The 20,716-nt window shown below is 39.7% G+C and overlaps 2 protein-coding genes across 3 annotated transcripts in view; one reads left to right on the top strand and one right to left on the bottom strand.

The window, feature by feature from the left end:
* LOC308613394 (DNA-directed RNA polymerase II subunit RPB2) overlaps nucleotides 1–7,276 on the top strand; it is a 47,211-nt gene extending 39,935 nt beyond the window's left edge. For both annotated transcript variants that reach the window (XM_081226851.1, XM_081226852.1), the window contains exons 18-25: nucleotides 546–640; nucleotides 1,666–1,916; nucleotides 1,997–2,086; nucleotides 2,661–2,768; nucleotides 3,513–3,626; nucleotides 4,020–4,180; nucleotides 6,335–6,530; nucleotides 7,034–7,276. In XM_081226851.1, the coding sequence (XP_081082977.1) occupies nucleotides 546–640; nucleotides 1,666–1,916; nucleotides 1,997–2,086; nucleotides 2,661–2,768; nucleotides 3,513–3,626; nucleotides 4,020–4,180; nucleotides 6,335–6,530; nucleotides 7,034–7,123 (1,105 nt within the window). In that variant the 3' untranslated portion in view covers nucleotides 7,124–7,276. The remainder of the gene's footprint in view (nucleotides 1–545; nucleotides 641–1,665; nucleotides 1,917–1,996; nucleotides 2,087–2,660; nucleotides 2,769–3,512; nucleotides 3,627–4,019; nucleotides 4,181–6,334; nucleotides 6,531–7,033) is intronic.
* The window catches only part of IGFBP7 (insulin like growth factor binding protein 7), a 78,311-nt gene continuing 64,785 nt past the window's right edge, over nucleotides 7,191–20,716 (bottom strand). Inside the window, exons 2-5 of the mRNA XM_081226970.1 lie at nucleotides 18,606–18,715; nucleotides 9,355–9,471; nucleotides 8,554–8,680; nucleotides 7,191–7,455 (exon numbers count right to left, since the gene is read on the bottom strand). Coding sequence (XP_081083096.1) covers nucleotides 7,436–7,455; nucleotides 8,554–8,680; nucleotides 9,355–9,471; nucleotides 18,606–18,715 — 374 coding nt within the window. The 3' untranslated portion in view covers nucleotides 7,191–7,435. The remainder of the gene's footprint in view (nucleotides 7,456–8,553; nucleotides 8,681–9,354; nucleotides 9,472–18,605; nucleotides 18,716–20,716) is intronic.

The following is a 20,716-nucleotide window of genomic DNA, read 5'->3' as shown; positions in this document are numbered from 1 at the left end:
TTCTTTTTCAATCTTATTTTCTATTCTTCAGTTTGATTATTTTATTGTCAAACATTAATCTCAAATCCATGATACGTGAAAGTTGGTTAAAAAACTGGAAGTTAAGAAGAGAGGATGGATTTTTTTTTTTCTGTATAGTTTTCAGAGGATAGGCACTAAGACCAGAGGTGGACGTTATAGCTTAATATCATAAACTTCTCACTAGAAATATTGGGACAGATCCTGGGTGACCATCTCTGAGGGTTATTATGGGAGGGATTCTTATTTTGGGTAGGAGGTTGGACTCAGTGACATTAGTCCTTCCTGGTCTCACATATAATTCCAGCTGTGTTAAGGTTATGGGTCAAATGCTACATGTGTGGCCTGTGTAATAGCTCTTAAGACTTAACTTTGACCCTTAATACAGTTAACTCTTGTCCCAGATTCATGGTTTAAATTGCCATGGTTTAAATTACCACATATCAATTAAGTAAAATTTATTGGTATGTTCTAAGCCCTGTTATTAAAGGAAAATAGAAGTTAACTTTAGAACCATGTGTTTTTAGGTCTGTTTTCTATCGATCATACAAAGAACAGGAGTCTAAAAAAGGGTTTGATCAAGAAGAAGTTTTTGAGAAGCCTACACGTGAAACTTGCCAGGGTAAGCAATACTGACATTGAAATTATGGAATTCAAAGTTAGCTTACCATGGTTTTCCTGATTAATTTTTTTGGTTTTGGCCACCCCCCTTTCTTTTTGCCATGTGGTAGTATGTTTTCTTATTATTCTTAGAGCTTATATTAAGGAAATAGGTATATTTGCCAGAAGTCTTTGCACCTAGGAGTGGGCTTGCTATAGTCCTTCCATTCTGCTAGGTCTTGCATTGAGGAGGGGATTTAGGAAATCAGAGAGGTCATGTAATTTCATGGGACACGCCTCAGCCCCATTCTCACTTGTACTGTGTCCTGTCCCTCAGTTTATCTATTTGCATGGGAACTTCCTCTCCTCTTCACATTCTGGTGTGACCATAGTGTTTGTCTAGCCACAATATTTGTATGTATTTAACAAATAACTAATGAGAGGATACCTAGAACTTTCTGTTTCCTCTGGAAAACTCAAAACTTATTTTCTAGTTATTATTTTTACAGACATTTAAAAGCCGTATAAAGTGGGATGGATGGGATATCCCAGGGAAAAGGGTTATCTCTCCTACAGTTTTGGCTTTTAATAGTATTGCATGAAGCAAAACGTTTTTTTTTTTCCTTAGATATCTTCCTATTACTCCATTTCCTGTGGGTGGTTCTCTGTGGTAGTGAATTGATGTTCAGTGGAGTTAAGATTATAGATTAAATTCAAACTTTCTGTTGGAAATTATATGTAGAGGACATAGATACTCTTCCTTATGCAATATAGAGATCAGAAGATGGCAACACACTTATCCAAAGTCACTTAGCAAATGGAGAATCTGAATCAGTCCAGTGCTTTTTTACCGAGTTCAGAAGTTTGTAGTATTTGGAATAAGGGCACATTACTACACATGTTAGAGATTCCTATGAACTTCTCTCTGACTTTAAACTGATTTATATATTTGGTTTTTAATCTTTTGGGGAGGGGGATTATGGGACATTTTAAATACTTTTCTTTATGGTATTACCATTTCAGAAAATTCTGTCTCTTTCTTCTCAGGTATGAGGCATGCTATTTATGACAAGCTGGATGATGATGGTTTGATAGCTCCTGGGGTTCGTGTATCAGGAGATGATGTTATTATAGGCAAAACAGTCACGTTGCCTGAAAATGAAGATGAATTGGAGGGCACTAATAGACGCTATACTAAGAGAGACTGTAGCACTTTTCTCAGGACTAGTGAGACGGGCATTGTGGATCAGGTTATGGTAACTCTCAACCAAGAAGGATATAAATTTTGTAAAATAAGGGTGAGTATAGCTTTGTCATATTGCTATTTATAGAAAGTAAACCAGAATGACTTAACTAACCTATTTTTGTGTGAATTCAGGTACGCTCTGTTAGAATTCCACAGATTGGAGACAAATTTGCTAGTCGACATGGTCAAAAGGGTACTTGTGGTATTCAGTATAGACAAGAGGTAGGTATCTTTTATCACCTCTAACCCAAAGTTTTGTTGAACATTTTATTAAATCAAAATGTTCTTTAACTTAAGAGCCCAGAGGCAGTAAAGGCTTGACTTTTAATTTTAGTGGGTTTTTTTTAAGATTTTATTTATTTATTTATTTATGGCTGCATTGGGTCTTCATTGCTGTGTGTGGGCTTTCTCTAGTTGTGGTGAGCGGGGGCTGCTCTTCGTTGTGGTGCATGGGCTCTAGGCATGCAGGCTTCAGTAGTCGTGGCTCGTGGGCTCCGTAGTTGTGGTTCATGGGCTCTAGAGTGCAGGCTCAGTAGTTGTGGTGCATGGGCTTAGTTGCTCCACGGCATGTGGGATCTTCCCGGACCAGGGCTCGAACCCGTGTCCCCTGATTGACAGGCGGATTCTTAACCACTGCGCCACCAGGGAAGCCCTAATTTTAGTGTTGAATAAGTAGGTGAACACACTACATTGAACAGAATTTAGGACATAGAAAAGTTTAGATGAGCGGGAGTTCTAGTTCTCTAGCTAAGAGATTTAAGTTTTTTTAAGTGTCTTTTAAAAAATTCCCTTATAGGATATGCCTTTCACCTGCGAAGGTATCACCCCCGATATCATCATAAATCCCCATGCCATTCCCTCTCGTATGACTATTGGTCACTTGATTGAATGTCTTCAAGGGAAGGTAAGAGATTTTCTTTAAAAATATAGGTTCAAAATTGATGTTTCTTCCGAAATGTTAGGTCATTTCTTTCATTTGAGCCAGGGTACTTTGGAAAAAGCCAATATGACACTTAACTTTCCTGCTTTTAAATTGGTTTGATTATGTCTTTTTTTGCCAAACTTTGCAAAGTTATGACTGAGAAGTTTTGCAAAATTTACTACATCCAGTCTTTACTTGTATATATGGTTATTCTTTTGACTGGTTCTTTTCTATAAATGGTAGTTAGTTCAGTGTGAACCTAATGGTTTTATAGCTATACTATTAGCTATGCATGCATCTTTCAGTGGAGGTTTTTCTATTTTTAAGTATCTTATTAAGGCAGAGTGGCTACAACCTAACACATGGATGGCTTGGTTTTAGGGCATTAAAATGTCATTCTCCTTGAGTCGTAGGAAGTACTTGGGAGTCTCACTCTTTTTGTATCTGGTCTCACAGAGAGTTTCCTACTTGAAGGCTTATAATTGAGTTGTTTTTATTTTTTAGGTAAATTAGTTGGTTATATTTTATGTAAAATGCTAATAAAATGAACCTTACTGTATTACAGCTTTCCATAATATAGATATTTAAGTTAATCCTTAATCTTAAGTTCAAAATCTTCCTTTCCAGAAAGGATCTTTTTTTTTATTGAATATATTTGTATTGACATAGACTTATAAAGGGTGACAGAAGGAAGCAGCCTTTTAGAGATGACTTTTCGTTTTAAAGGTATCAGCTAACAAGGGTGAAATTGGTGATGCCACTCCATTCAATGATGCTGTTAATGTACAGAAGATTTCTAATCTTTTATCTGATTATGGCTACCATCTCAGAGGAAATGAGGTATGTTTGCTCTTACATTGGTAATTTGTTATGAGTATTCTTTTGTGTATGTTTGTAATTTCATTTTTTTAAAAATTAAAATTTTCATTAAAGTATACCACATACTTCAAATTGCATGCAAAACCGTAAATGTACAGGTTGATGAATTTTCACAAAGTGAACACAGCTGTGTGACTGGCACCCAGATCTTGAAAATTACCAGAACCTTTTATGCCTAGATGCCCCCCTTGTGTCCCCTTCCAGTCACTACCATCATACCCCCCCCGCAAGGTGACTACTCTCTTTACACTATAGTTTTGTTTTGATTTTTATAGAAATGGAATTATATAGTATATGCACATATATTCTTTGAACTTGTTTACTTTTAAGTCTGTGTTTCAAAATCTGTTTCAGGTCCTATACAATGGATTCACTGGTCGAAAAATCACATCACAAATTTTTATTGGCCCCACTTACTACCAGCGTTTGAAGCACATGGTGGATGACAAGATTCATTCTCGTGCTCGGGGACCTATTCAGATCCTTAATAGGCAGCCCATGGAGGGTAGATCTCGGTAAGAGAGCTGCATCATCATCATTGTTATATAAAGGAATGGTTCTCAAATTTCTTGATTCCAGGACCCCAAAGGCTTTTGTCTGGGAGTTGTATCTTTTTTTGTTGTTGCACTGGGTCTTAGTTGCAGTAGGCAGGCTCCTTAGTTGTGGCACGTGGGCTCCTTAGTTGTGGGATCTAGTTCCCTGGCCAGGGATTGGACCTGGGCCCCCTGCATTGGGAGCACAGAGTCTTAACCACTGCGCCACCAGGGAAGTCCCTGTATCTTTTGATATTTATCCCGTTAGAAATTAAAACTGAGAAAGGTTTAAAATATTTATTACTTTATTTAAAAAATAACAGTAACAAATCCATTACACATTAACATAAGTAACCTTTTAGGTGAAAAATATTTTCCAAATAAATTTAGTGATGAGTGACTTTGGTTTACCTTTTTGCAAACCTTTTTTAATGAACTGGTTTGTGAGAAGACAGCTGGATTATTGTGTCTGCTTCTGCATTCTTCCCATTGCAGGATGTTATTTTTTATAATTAAGTGTTGCTATATGAGGAAAATCTGACCTCACACAGATGTGTGGTTGGAAAGGGAAGAATATTTTAATAATTGTCAGGTGATTGTGGATTTTTTTTTTTTTGATGCTACATCAAAACAAGTTGTCCTTTTTTTAAAAATAAATTTATTTTTGGCTGCATTGGGTCTTCGTTGCTTCGTGCGGGCTTTCTCTAGTTGCTCCGAGCGGGGGCTACTCTTTGTTGTGGTGTGCGGGCTTCTCATTGCAGTGGCTTCTCTTTATTGTGTAGCACAGGCTCTAGGCAAGTGGGCTCAGTAGTTGTGGCGCACAGGTTTAGTTGGTCCGCGGCATGTGGGATCTTCCCAGACCAGGGCTCGAACTCGTGTCCTCTGCATTGGTAGGTGGATTCTTAACTACTGCACCACCAGGGAGGTCCAAGTTGTCCTTTCTTAAAGGTTACTGGTGATGCAGAATTTGAAACCACTTAGGTGAATCTTTTATGTTTATTATATTAAAATCCATTGGCCTTACACTTTGTATCTTTTATACTTATGTAATTTTGTAGTATCATATTTGGTCATTTGGAAAATATTTTCACTCAGCAGTGAAAGCGCTGAGTCCTAACCACTGGACTGCCAAGGAATTCCCTCTCACAGTCTGGATTTTTGTTGATTGCATTCCTGGGCTCTGTGTTCCTATTTTTCTTGTAAATAGCTAATCGGATCTAGAGCCTTGATGAGGTGAAGGGTTTGTGTTCTCTCACAGTAATACTTCAAAGGCAAATACTTTCAATATCTGCTTGTCTCTTTTATGACTTTAGCAGCTATTAATGATCATTACGTAAAACCTTTAATTATTTAAAGGTTATTTATTTGCAAACAGTTATTTGCAAACTGATGAGATTCTAATTTATCATTCCTTCATTTATTAGCTGGAATACTTCCATAGAGAGAAACTTTGTTTCCTCAGCTGCTAACCTGGTGACATGGTTCATATACTAAAAGGCAAAATAAATGCTTAATTCTTTCCTTTTATTTACCAGTTTTCAAAATGATGCGTTGGTTGCCTAGAATCCTCCAAAGCTGACCAAATGTTTTGTTTTTGGTAATATCATTAGAAGCTCATTGATCTTATGTATTTTGTATATTAAGAATGTTAAGGAAGCCATCACCATCCACTTGCCTGGCCATCAGAACAGTGCATTTCACTTACATGTGGGGAAACCTGTGACTAGTCACCTGTTCTTTCCATCACTTTTGCCGACATGCATTTATCATTTCAGGTTTGATTGCCTGGGAGTCTCTTTCATGGAGAAGCTGCTTTATTTAGATTGACTTTTTTATTATTCATTTTTTAGTATAGAGGTGAATTCTAGTAAGTTAAATGATAGTCTGATGAGATTTTATTTTGTACTTCATTGTATTTTATTTGGAAAAGTATATGCTATACTTGAGAATCTTATGTGTTTACTCTGGGGACCTTCTAATTAATGCACACCAAATAGTTGATAGACTTCTCAACCTCCCCACCATGTAGAGAGAATGCAAGAGTAGAAAAATCGGAGTCTATTTCTCTTTCTTTCTAATATTCTTTATGATAATAGAAAATCAGTACAAAATAGTCTGTTGTTTTTTCCATGACAGTGATGGTGGCCTGCGTTTTGGAGAAATGGAACGAGATTGTCAGATTGCCCACGGAGCAGCCCAGTTTTTAAGGGAAAGATTGTTTGAGGCATCAGATCCATATCAGGTTCATGTTTGCAATCTTTGTGGAATAATGGCGATCGCTAACACCAGGACCCATACATATGAATGCAGGGGCTGCCGAAATAAAACCCAGGTAGGTGCAGACCTTACTGACAGTTGATATCTGTTTAGGATATAACCACGTTGGCCTAATCATCCAGGCAGATTTAGTGTGGTGGAACAGATTGGCATTTTCACAATTTTGATAGCATCCTTCTGTAAGATTCCTAGTTTTAAATGAGGAAAAAGGTAACAATTCTGTTTTTCTAAAAACTAGTTTAAGTTTTAGTGTGGTAATTTCTCTAAGCTAAGCTGTTCATCTTTTGGAAATAATGCGGCCTTGTACAAGGAATTTTAAACAATGAGTTTTGTTAAACCTTTTAATTGAGAAGGGTGAATATAAATTATATCTGGCAGAAAGGGCAGAATACCAAAGCCTTTTAGGAGAAGAGCCACCAAAGGCTAAGGTAGGATGAGTGTTATCAGCCTCATTTGTTCATCACCTCCAGTACCAAGTCTTTAGCTTTTTCTGGGGTAGGGAAGTGGGGTCCCTTCAATACAGCTTTGCTAATTACCTTTTTTTTTCTCCCCCCCCAGATCTCTTTGGTGCGAATGCCTTATGCATGCAAGCTGTTGTTTCAGGAACTCATGTCTATGAGTATTGCACCTCGAATGATGAGTGTTTAGCTCTTTTAAAAATCTTTGTGTCTTGTTTCTATGATACAGCTTTAAAAAAATTTTAAAACAACAAAAATGTACTATGAAAAAAAGCATTTTATTTGTTTTGTTTAATGATATGCATGCTTTTCTTCTGTAAATAGACAATTTTTGTAGACAGTCTTGATGTGTTATCTTTATTTTGTATTTCATGGTGTAAAACCAGTGAATATAACTAAAGTGTTAGTGGACTGGATGAAAAGAAACTGGTTATTAGGCAAGAACAGGGGTTGTAGTTACCCAGACTACTTTTAGCTATGCAGATTAATATATTCTGCAGGTTTACAGCTCAGCACCTTCACCTGTTTAAAAAGAAAAGATAAAAATTAGTTACATATATGGACACGATTGACTTTCTAATTTTGAGGCAGTTTAGTGTTTCCAAATAAATGAAGTTGTTAAAATGTGGGATAAAGGATGTGTGAGTAACTATAAATGATATGGTGGGAATGCTTTTTGGAATTTGAGCCATATGATTTTAGATGTGGAAGGTGATTTTGTTGTACTTGTCTATCTGTAAGCGACAGACCTTACTATAGAACTGGGAGAAGCATGTTTCACAGATGAGCAAGGTGAGATCCAGAGAGGCCAAGGAACTTTCCTTTGTCATCCAGTTCTCATTCAGAATTTAAAATGGAATAATTAGTGGCAGAGCTGAGACTCAAACACATGACTCTTAGCTACTGCTCTGTTTCATCACTTGACTTTACACATCTTGGCTAAAGAGACTCTGACCAAACACATCTTTACTTGATATTTCTTCCTTTCGTACCACAGCTGAGTGATCCACACAGTGGAATGGTTTTGACAAATGCTGACAGTAAATTTCGTTATTTTTGGCTTAAGGAAAAACCAATTCAGACATCAGTCTAATAGAACTATATAAATGTAAAGTAGCATTACTCTCATACCGCCAGGATGGATGCTTAAGAGGAAGCTTTTGACAGTGAAGTGGATAGAGGCAGAACAGAATTGAGTACTTGCCAATATACTCTTTCTGGTTTTTTCTTAGAAAAGCTCAAAGTGAAGGACCAGAATTGTCTACAATCATTTCCTTTTAAATGGGAATTTAATATAATAGTCACAACACCAAGGAAAATGCTGTGAAGATAGATAGAAAGTTATGGGAAATATAAACCATTCCAATCAGGTTTGACTCTTATGTGTAAGATAAAGTGAAAGCATCTGAGTCATAATAATAGCATTCCATCAACCACTGAATGTTCTTTTGGAGCCATGCACTCTACATTTTGATTACATACTTAATGCCCTTCCCTTGTGGGTTCCTAACATCACAGAATTTCATTAAGAGCTATGTCTGATACTTTCATACTTGGTTCTGTCCTTTATTAAACAAAAGCACTAGTCATTTTTAAATGGTTATGAGATTTATTACCTACCTTTTTTCACTGGTATTTCATGTAAGGCGTCAACCACTGTAATTTTTGCCGATGCCGAAGCCTGTCCTTGGGAATTGGATGCGTGGCACTCATATTCTCCGGCATCTTCCTTACTAAGAGGAGATACCTGTGAAAGAAAAAGGATCTTTAGTTTCTCTATGGCAGTGAACTTTTTTCCTGTGGCTTCAATTAGGTCATTATTTCATAAGTTTCCTAACATGACCAGGGGTTTCATAGCAAAGTATTTCTACTGCTAGAAACAGTGCAAGTCTTGTGATAGGAGTAATTATATAGCTATCATATTTGGTCTGTCAGGAAGATTCCTACTATGAGGTAAAGTTGTCATGGACAACTTTAGGTCACATTGCCTAGGTTAAAAACAGGATAGGTGCACATATCCTCGTTTGAGGGAGACCTTGGTGTAGGGTATGTGATCTAAGTACTATCCATGCGTGTCCATGGCTGTCAGAGGTCAAGTAAAATAATAATTGATTAAAATAATGCTTGGGTCATTAGTTCCCTTTGAGGATTTTGCTTTGAACTCTAAGGGGGAAAAAAAAAGTTGGTTCTCACTTATTTTTTGGTGGTTTCCAAAACATCCTAATAAACCCCAGCTGTTTTTTTTTTGTTTTTTTGTTTTTTTTAGTTTCCTTTGAAAGAGAAACAGCAGCTCGTGGTAAGGCTGTTCTAAAGAGATGTGGAAGGGCAGATGAATACTTTGAGCCTGGCAGTACATCAGGCACCTTTGGTTTGCTGTGTCTATTCCTAAGAGTGAAATCCTTGCTAGCTCTTGGTACTCACCAGCACCCAGCCAGTTACTTCATGCTTTTCTGGGCCACCCCGGGTCTGAATGGCCAGGTTGTCTCGGTCACCAGGCAAGAGTTCTGTTCTTTGAACTCCATAGTGACCCCTTTTAACCTGCAAAAAAAAAAAAGGGGGGGTGGGATATAGTCTGAGTTCTCTGCACTGAATCAACTTGAAAGTGGTCAACATTCCTAGAATTACACAGGGTATACATCAGACTTCCTAACTGGATTAAACCCAGCAATTTCCATATTACCCTTTCCTGAATACTTATGTAAAATATACATTCTTTTTTTTACTTCTTCCTGTCAGTTTCCCTCTAAGCTTGTATATTTTGAATTAATGTATTTTCCTGCATGTTTGGGGAATACAGACTGTCACACTTTCCTGCCACTGGCTACCATCATTAACGCATGCCCTTGTAAGTTCTGCTTCTCAATGTTGGGTCTTATTTGCCATATGCCATTTTGATAAACTGTCACCGAGTCCTAGGTTTGATACTTGGGACCTTGTGTAAGAGCTCAACTCTTGGGACTCTTCCTGCAACAGCCTCATCAATGGAAAATAACAGGTTGAGTCCAAAGCCAATACCATTACTTTGTTCTGAGGGCTAAGGGTTCATCACATGATTTACTAAAGACCTGAGAGCAAAAACGCCTGTCAAGTACAAGCTGCTGTCGTTGTTCTCTTATGACAAAACTTGCTATCCCTGTGCATATCATGATGAGATTCAGAAAGATGAAGTAAGAAGAAACTGGGTTCCCTTGGCTTGAGGCCACTAGAGAATACTGTCCTACTTAAAGGTAAACTGGGCTTCCCTGGTGGCGCAGTGGTTGGGAGTACACCTGCCGATGCAGGGGACACGGGTTCGTGCCCCGGTCTGGGCCTGTGGGCCATGGCCGCTGAGCCTGCGTGTCCGGAGCCTGTGCTCCGCAACGGGAGAGGCCGCAGCGGTGAGAGGCCCGCGTACCGCAAAAAAAAAAAAAAAAAAAGGCATAAAAAGGTAAACTGTGTTCATTATATAAACTTTGGAAAATGTATAAAAATTCACAGAAGAATAAAATTTACCTGTAACCCCTCCATACATATACATTTAGCATAAATTTCTAGAAGTGGAATTGCTGAGTCACAGTATAAATATTTTAAGGCTTGTGATAATGATGGGTTTAAAAATATATATCAAAGAATACATGAAGCAATGTTTTATTCCATCCCAGCCTTCAAGGGTTAGGTTGATGTTTATTGATATTACCTTTGTAATTAGAAAAAAGGATTTACAGTCTCAAATAGGTAGTTTTCATTTTCTTTCATAATTAAGCAAATCTTGAGTTAGATCATAGTATCCAATTTTTTTTGACACTTTACATCAGAGTTGCTTCTCTTGTGAGCCCACTGCCACCACATGCTGTTACTAAGCTGTTGTCTCAGCATCAAACCCACCTTTTATTTTTTCTGCTTCATAACACCAGGATTGGCACTCTGCAGACCATATGGAATCTAGGCCAACTCCTACTCTATAAAAAATACCTAGCATTACTGATTTGGAATGCCTGGTTTTCGCCTGTTTGCTTTTCTTTTTTTCCCTGAGATTTCCCCATATTGCCACTATTAGTGAGAGAAAACCAGGTATCTCAGTGTTTTTCTCATATGAATGTTATAAAGACAAACTCAATAGGCATCTTTTTCCTTCCGTTCCCAAGTTCCAAGCTGGAAGAAATGGTTTATACTAGTGCAGATCTTGAAACACTTACTTAAAAACGGTTTTAAATAATGGTTTTGGTATTTCTCTTTTTTTTAAATAATGGTTTTAAGTATTAATTTGATATAGTGGCTAAAGTAATATGTTTCTGGTCTTTATATATTGAATTTCAGAATTCTTTAAGGGTTTTGTATGTGACCAAAGCAGAAAAACACTACTGCGTTGAAATAGTGAATCTTAGCAGCTGAGCTGTTGCTCCTCAGCTCATGTAGCTCTCAGTAAAGAGCATTCTGTACCAATTAACCTGACCCACTGTGTGCCAAGAAACTGTTCTTGTTAAGTATCTGATTGGATAATGAATGCTTATATTCAACAGAACTCATTTTAATGAACATATTGTAAAAAGTTTTATATCATGTAGAAAACATACAGAAAGAAGTGCAAAGAATTTTTACGTGGCAAATTTTTATACGGCAAACTACTGCCTTACTTATGTAAGGGGAGTTTGTTGATAAATACATTTTTGGTTTGAGAAAAAAAGATGCAGGCTGAGCTGAGAAAAGTGATTTCTAATAACAATTCTACAGATGTGCAATGGGCTGGAAGTTTGTAGGGTGGAAAAAACTGCCTAGAAGTCACTGCTCACCATAGAGCCTCAACTAGGTGAGGGAGGGAGACCCAGGATCATCTCAGCCCTCTCTGGTTGTGTTTTAGCTGCAGCAAGCAAAAACTAAGAAAAAGGTGCCAATGACTACAGAAACAGGATGCATTAGTCTGATTGCTACAGGTTGATAAACCTTAAGCATTCACTGAATTGCAGGGGTCATTTATGCAGCTTAGAACATATTTGCTGTGCCTTTTTGGTGAAGTTTCAGAATTCTGTGATGAAATAGAATACACAACTTAAAATTTTAAGCTCCTCAGCCACTGTAAACAAAAGAATGGTTGGCTAGGAAAAAATATTTGTAATACATGATAAAGGGTCAGTGTCTCTAATGTACAAAAAGCCACAAACTGATAATAACAAGAATCAACTCAATAGAAAAATGACTAAGGCTATGAACAGGTAATTCATATAAAAGAAAATTCAAATATAAAAATATTCTCAATGTAGTCAAGGAAATTAAAGCATTAATGAGATGATACTTCTACCCATCATTAACAAAAACTAAAAAGAGTGGTAATATTCAGTGCTGGTGAGGATGCAGGGAAATGACATCCAAACATTGCTGGGGAGAGTGTGAACTGCTACAATCCATTTAGAAAATGATCTGACACCACAGCAGTCAGACAAGAAAAAGGTATCCAGATTGAAAGGGAAGAGGTAAAATTGTCATACTCAGATGACATGATTCTGTATATAGAAAACCCTAACTGTCCACACAAAAACTACTAGAACTGATAAACGAATTCAGCAAGACAGCAGGGTACAAAAATACCATACAGAAGTCGGTTGCATTTCTTTACACTAACAATGAAGTATCAGAAAGGGAATGTGAAAAAACAATACCTTTCAAAATTGCACCCCCAAAAGTAAAATATTTAGACATAAACCTGACCAGGAAGGTGGAAGACATATGCTGAGAACTATAAACCATTAATAAAGGAAACTGAAGATGATTCAAAGAAATGGAAAGATATTCCATGCTCTTGGATTGGAAGAATTAATATTGTTAAAATGGCCATATGACCCAAAGCAATCTACAGATTTAATGCGATCCCTATCAAATTACCCATGAGATTTTTCACAGAACTAGAAAAAATAATCCTCAGGTCTACATGGAACCATAAAAGACCCAGAATTGCCAAAGCAATCCTGAAGAAAAAGAACAAAGCAGGAGGCATAACCCTCCCAGACTTCAGACAACACTGCAAAGCTATAGTAATCAAAACTGTGGTACTGGCATGAAAAGAGACATATGGATCAGTGGAACAGAATAGAGAGCCAAGAATTAGACCCAAACACCTACGGTCAATTAATCTTTGACAAAGGCAAGAATATACAGTGGGAAAAAGTCTCTTCAAGAGGTGTTGGGAAAATTGGACAGCCGCATGTAAATCAATGAAGTTAGAACACACCCTCTCACCATAGATGAAAATAAACTCAAAATGGCTTAAAGACTTAAGCATAAAACAAACCATAAAACTCCTAGAAGAGATCATAGGCAAAACATTCTCTGACATAAATCGTACCAATGTTTTCTTAAGTCAGTCTCCCAAGGCAATAGAAATAAAAATAAACAAATGGGACCTAATCAAACTTACAGGCTTTTGCACAGCAAGGGAAACTATAAAAAAACCTGAAAAGACACCCTACAGAATGGGAGAAAATGTTTGCAAACAATGTGACCCACAAGGGCTTAATTCCCAAAATATACAAACAGCTCATACAACCCAACAACAAAAAATGACTCAATCGAAAAATGGTCAGAAGTCCTAAATAAACATTTCTCTGAAGAACAAATACAAATGGCCAATAGGCACATGAAAAGATGCTCTACGTTGCTAATTATTAGAGAAATGCAAATCAAAACTACAATGAAGTACCACCTCACACCAGTCAGAATGGCCATCATTAAAAAGTCTACAAGGGCTTCCCTGGTGGTGCAGTGGTTGGGAGTCCACCTGCCGATGCAGGGGACACGGGTTCGTGTCCCGGTCTGGGAGGATCCCGCGTGCCGTGGAGCGGCTGGGCCCGTGAGCCGTGGCCGCTGAGTCTGCGCATCCGGAGCGGGAGAGGCCACAACAGTGAGAGGCCCGTGTACTGCAAAAAAAAAAAAAAAAAAAAAAAAAAACTCTACAAATAACATGCTGGAGAGGGTGTGGAGAAAAGGGAACCCTCCTACACTGTTGGTGGGAATGTAAATTGATACAGATACTATGGAAAACAGTATGGAGGTTCCTTAAAAAACTAAAAATAGAATTACCATATGATCCAGCAGTCCCACTACTGGGCATATAGCCAGAGAAAACTAATTCAAAAAGATACGTGCACCCCTGTGTTCATAGCAGCACTATTCACAATAGCCAAGACATGATGGACATTTGAATGGATAAAGTAGATCTGGTTCATATATACAATGGAATACTACTCAGCCATAAAAAGAACAAAACAATGCCATTTGCAGCAACACGGATGGATCTAGAGATTATCATACTAAGTGAAGTGAAGTAAGTCAGAAAGAGAAAGACAAATACCGTATAATATCACTTATATGTGGAATCTAAAATACGACACAAATGAACCTATCTACAAAACAGGAACAGACTCATGGACATAGAAGACAGACTTGTGGTTGCCAAGGGGGAGGGGGTTGGTGGAGGGATGGAGTGGGAGGTTGGGATTAGTAGATGTAGGCTATACTCAGATATATAACTGAATCACTTTGCTGCACAGCAGAAATTAATACATTATAAATCAACTATAGTTCAATTAGAAAAGAAACCAGAGAATTCGTTGAAAACAGGAACAAATGAGATTAGCAGAGTGCATAACACACTGTAGATAAGAAATAAATGTTTACTGTATTGAGGGTACTAAAGAGTACTCTAAGAGGTACACTGCCTCCAACTTGTCAGATTTTTTAACATTTTCATAATTATTAAATGAGGTGGTAAAGAATTTTAAAAAAAGTAATCTGACAATGTCTATTAAGACTAAAATAAATCTTTTGACTTAGTCATGTACCTTTTGAGGGAATCTATCCTATAGGGGAAAAAAAGGTAGTTGCATGTAGGATATGTATACTCAGATATTTAAGGCAGCATTATCTAAGGTGATGAAAAGTTGGAAATACAGAAACTGTACTTATTATGGTAAATCCACACTTGGAATATTATGTAGTTCTTGAGAAGCAGACCTGGAGGGATGCCCATGAAATATTTCTTGAGAAAAGCAATTTCAGAGTAATTGTGCACTACATCCTCACCTCACCCCGCACACTGGGAATATGTGTTTGTATACATTTGGGCATGAATAAGGGTATAGAAAGATAAAAACCTGGGAAGTTCACATTGGTGATTTCAAGGAGTGCAAGGAGGTGGGAGGATATTATGAACTCTTTCTTTATACATCTTTGGATAGTTTCTCCTTTTTACCACAATCACACACACACACACACACACACACACACATATACATACATACATACATATATATATATATATATATATTTTTTTTTTTTTTACTAAAAAAAGAATATTCTTAGAGGTCATGAAAGCCCTAATCTGAAGAAATGTTCAGGTAGGAAAAGAATAGGAAGCCTCAATCTCAGAAACATCTAAATGTTTGGAAGGAATTCTGGTGTTTTACCTTCCCTGTAAGCATCCCTCTGACTTACCAGGGTTAAGGTAAATTCAGCTATTTCAGTTCATTTCCCCATTTCAAAATATTTCCCTTGGAATCTTTATAGGCTAGGGATTTTCTGAAAAAAACTATGGGACTTGTTAAGGTCAAATGATAAATCCTGGTCAGGATAGCACAGACCACTCACAAGGCTGGGCCTGCCATAGAACTGTCATTGTAGCCTGAAGTGTCTCGGAGAGAAGGCTCATCCTGTCAGTTCTGCTGTTGCTAAGAACCCTTGAGCAAGAAAGACATGCTACCTTCTTTGAACCTTGGTTTAACAAGTGAGGGTTCTAAGATTCATTTATGTCCAAAAAGCAGTCCTGTGCTTAAATTGGCTTTGACAGGTGATCTTAAATATAAATCTATTCTTTTTTTTTTTAATTTATTTATTTATTTATGGCTGTGCTGGGTCTTCGTTTCTGTGCGAGGGCCTTCTCTAGTTGTGGCAAGCGGGGGCCACTGTTCATCGCGGTGCGCGGGCCTCTCACTATTGCAGCCTCTCTTGTTGTGGAGCACAGGCTCCAGAGCTGCAGGCTCAGCAATTGAGGCCCACGGGCCCAGCCGCTCCGCGGCATGCGGGATCTTCCCAGACCAGGGCTCGAACCCGTGTCCCCTGCATTGGCAGGCAGACTCTCAACCACTGCGCCACCAGGGAAGCCCTATAAATCTATTCTTAACAGTTTGGTTACAAGGAGAGTGGGGCAGAAAACAAATGGCCTGTTTTAATTCTTTAGGTCAGTGACTCTCAAAGTGCTTTGACATGGTCCATAGTAAGAAATATATTTTGCATTGCAATCTGGAATATACAAAGGAAAAGTTTTATGAAATACCTTTACTAAATGTACCTTTACCTAAGACACTTTATATTCTATTTTTTATTTTTTAAGAAAATGCTCGTTGTGATCCCTACATTAAATTCAAGACTCACTGATGGGTCATGGTCTGCAGTTTGAAAAACACTGCTTTAGGTCATGCATGTGGCAAAGTAAATTATGAAGGTGGAAGAAAATCAGCAGAGCCTGGCAGTTGGGTTTTTGTTTTGGCAAGTCTGTAGACATTTTTTTTCTGTTTCTCTCTCCCCACTCCCACTCCATCCATTCCCACCCTCCCCCCGAACTCCCCCAGTTAACAAGCCCTCAGGGAAGCCCATGGAATCTGCCCCCATAGGATCCTAAAGTTTAAAGGAAAAGATTCCTGAGGCTAATTTATTCCCTGGTATGTGCGTACGTTAGCTGGAGGGATAGGCAGAGCAAGGACTGAAGAAATTACTCTCTGTCAAGATCGGTCCTGAAGGTCACATGCCCTGGGACGCTTGGGTCACCCTGGCTTCTCATTGTGTATCCCTAGAGAACTGCACAGAGCTTTTTATGGATATCCTTTGGAAAAGTTGTTCCTCACCTCTCCACCCCCTGGATCAAACCAGCAACCTCCAAATAAGCAATGAGGAGCATAAGCAGCTTTTGCTGAAGGCCAGGAGGAACATATCCACCGGCTGCATTTTTGCTTTTCACTGCTCCTGCCTCCCCTTTTAAAAAAAATAGTTTACGGAGGTAAAATTTCATCCCTCCCTTTAACAGACGTTCTGGCTGTAAAGGACAGTAATAGCACAGCTGGTGTCATCTCTGCCCACCCCCCAGCCCCAGGGAGGTTCCAGAGTCACCCTGACACCGCTCCTGCCAGACGGCCACATGGGGGACCCGGAGGTTAGCAGGTGACCTAGCCTGGGTCAGAACCCTTCAGTGGGAATTCTACAAAGCAGCAGGGAGAGGAGGCGCTTTCTTTCCTCTGGGGTCTTTAAACATTATAATGTGACCTTGGAGCTGCCAGTGACACTATGGCCTACAGCATGGAGGAATCTTTCTGAAGCAGAAGGAAAAAATGATACCCTTACATTGAAAGCAAAGAGCCAAGAATTAGACTTCTGACCCCACAGTGCACCTGGATCCAGCTGCCCTTGAGGCTAGAAACGTACCCCCCCTCCCTTTTTTTTTTTTCTCTTTTGCCTAAACTAGTGTGAAGTGAGTTTCTACAACTTGCAACAGAAAGAGTTCTGACGATGGGAGCCAAAATCCCTCCTGGAGTTCTAGAAGTTGCTCCTCTGGTCAGACACCAAGCAAACAAGATAATCAGGAGAGACCACCATCCACCTTAGAGCTTGCTGGAGAAGAAAAGCACCTGAAAAGGGGCTTCTTGTCATGCCTTTTAACTGAAACTAGATTTCCCTTTTGTTAGCATGAGTTTGATGATATTTACCCCACAGACTGTTGTGAGACTTAAGTCAAAAGGTATAAGGGCAATAATGTAAAATAATGTACAGTATGACTGTGAAGTATTACTTGATCTGGCAAACGAGTGTTTTCTCTTCCCTTCTACAGACACACTAAGAATATGTTGTCTTTCAAATATGAAGATAGCTATACAAGATAACCGCTCCTCAAAGGGAAACATGTTCAGGAACAAGAGCTAACATCTCCTGAGTGCTAATTACTTACCTGACAATGGGCCAAGTGATGTAGCTGGGTTACTTTATGTAATCTTTATAAGAATTCTATGCCATGTTCATGTGGAGGAAAAACTGAGACTTAGAGCATTGTTTTTCAATCTAGGGTGGCTTTTCCCCCAGGGAACATCTGATAATGTCTGCAGGCATTTTTAACCATCACAGTGGTGTGTGTGTGTGTGTGTGTGTGTGCGCACATGCGCAACTGCTACTGGCATCAGGTGGGTAGGAGCCAGGGATGCTGCAAAACTACTTACTGTGCACAGGGCAGCTGCCACAACAAAGAACCATCTGGATCAAAATGTCAACAGTGCTGACGCTGAGAAATCCTGGCTCAGAGACAACCCAGCCAACCCGCCCAAGGAACTCACAATCTTAACTTGTAACAGTGTTACACTGTGACACACATGCACACACACACACACACTCAGAGGGTGGGATGGGTGTTTAGCATCATAGTTCTTCCAGCTTCTAAGGCTCCCTGCTCAGGGACTGCTAACAAAAGCAGGGCAGGGACTATTCTGGAGGTCAGTAAAATTGTTTGATAGATCCAGAACAGGTGTCTGGAAGACTGTCAGAAGGCCTTGAGTTTAAGGAGCCGCAGGCACTGGACTGGCTGAGGACTTTAGGCTATTACCACCCTGTGCAGCATAAGAGGAGCCGGTCAATCTAGGGTAGCTTCTGAAATCTGGGCCACTGACCTTGTTCCAGATGAGGACAGGGGTTGGGATTCCGATGACCTCACAGCTCAAGTACACCTGGGCGCCAGTGACATTCCAGATATCCTTGGGGGGCGTCACGATGGAGGGACCTATGAGAGGGCACAAAGTCAAACCATCCTTTTAAGCAGTCTTTAACATCCGTCAGCGTGCTAGTAATCTGTAAGTATTACTAGGAAGTAACTACCTCATTATATTTAGGAGGCTATCCCCTCTGTTGATTACGTGAAGCCAAATTCAAAGACCAGACTAGCTTACCCCAGCCACCAGCGGGAGTTTAGGCTATTCTTTGGTGATGCATACATCTTGACAGTCAAAAGACAATTAGGAAGCAAAACATATTGCTTACAAAATTTTCTTCTCCCACGAATCATGCTTAAATGAGTTTTAATTTACCAGCTGTTTTGCTTATCTGCGACTTTCCAATTAATACAGTGAAATTTTACTCCCCAAATAGTTAATGTTTCTCTTTTTTATATACCAGTATTTCTGTTTGGACGGGAGGGGCAACAAACAACCACTCCTTGGTTAATGTGCTGGACACTCAGCACATCCACTGCTAATTCACAGTGCCTGGTTTCAGGCACCGGGGGCCTTCAGAAAGTCTGCATTAGAGGGAAGGAGAGCCAGGAGCCTGGGGTGACAGCGCACTACTTCCAGAACCGAACCTGGCCTGAACCCAAAGCTCGACGCCATTGCTTCAAAGAATAAGTTAATTATTCCCTCTGAATTTCAGCTCTCCACTGTCTTGAGTCTTCCAGCTGAATAAAATATCTAACTTTAGGGTCATCTTGCATCACAGTCCTGGGAAAGGGACAACCTTCCCTTGGGGCCTGGAAAGTTTTCTGGCATAAGCAGCATTCAAAGGGCATGAAGTCTCCCCTTTTGCAACAGGCTATTTCCAGCCCACGATTAACTTCTTGAAACAGAAAGGAAATGATAACAGCATGTAAGATTTTTCCCACTCATCTAAAGTATTGGAAGCTGATTTTTAAAAAATCCCTCAGGGTAGTTTTATTTTTCCCCTTTGTAAGAATGTGCAAAACAAAGTTTTGAAAGCTCTAAGTATATTTCGTGTTTCCTTCCCTCTAAACCCTAGGTCTGAAAGGAAGCGTCTGTCTTGGCCAGGGGTCTTGGCTTTTCTGTGGCAAACGTGGATGTGGTAAGCACAGCGGTGCTGTGTGTATGTGTGTTGCTGGCTCTGTCTCCGATGCTTCCTCGTCTGTCCTCACCAACACAAGGCCCCACAAAGGGCAGGGCAGGGCAGGGCTGGGCCTCACTGCATCCCGGGCTTCCTCCAGGGCTCTGGAACCCCAAGAACTTGGACACCACAGAACCGGATCTGGCTCACCTCTGAGGGCCCCGAGAGACTGTCCTCCTTCCCACACATGGACTTGGTGGGATGACCTCAAATCTCGGGGGTTCTCAAGGGAGTGTTGAGAAAAATACACCAGTGTTCAGAGATTGGAGGGGCTCGGGAACAAAGCTGCCTCTCACGTAGCAAAACCACAGGAGGAATGCAAGATTCCTGTGAGATCTGAGTACCTCAGCCTTGTGACAAACCACTTATTTCAACTCGCAGCCATCTCTCTATAGGCAGAGCAGGAAGTAGAGTTATCCATCTTTGCCAGGGGCAGATTCTGGAGAGCACACGGAAGAACTCCAGCCTAATTTTCTGTCACACATCTTGAAGACATGCTATGGATTCCTCTGACAGCCTAATTTTTTGTTTGTTTGTTATTTTTTGCGGTACGCGGGCCTCTCACCGTTGTGGCCTCTCCCATTACGGAGCACAGGCTCCGGACGCGCAGGCTCAGCGGCCATGGCTCACGGGCCCAGCTGCTCCGCGGCATGTGGGATCCTCCCAGACCGGGGCACGAACCTGTGTCCCCTGCATTGGCAGGCGGACTCTTAACCACTGTGCCACCAGGGAAGCCCCGACAGCCTAATTTTAAAACTAAGATATTCTTTTTTAAAAATTTATTTATTTATTTTTATTTATTTATTTAGCTGCGACGGGTCTTAGTTGCGGCACATGGGATCTTTTGTTGCGGCATACGGCTTCTCTCTAGTTGTGGTGCACGGGCTCCAGA

The sequence above is a fragment of the Mesoplodon bidens genome, assembly GCF_964165515.1.
Source record: "Mesoplodon bidens genome assembly, chromosome: 1".
NCBI lineage: Eukaryota > Metazoa > Chordata > Mammalia > Artiodactyla > Ziphiidae > Mesoplodon > Mesoplodon bidens.
Note: the sequence above shows the minus strand (reverse complement) of the source record. Positions and strands in the feature narration are given on the sequence as shown.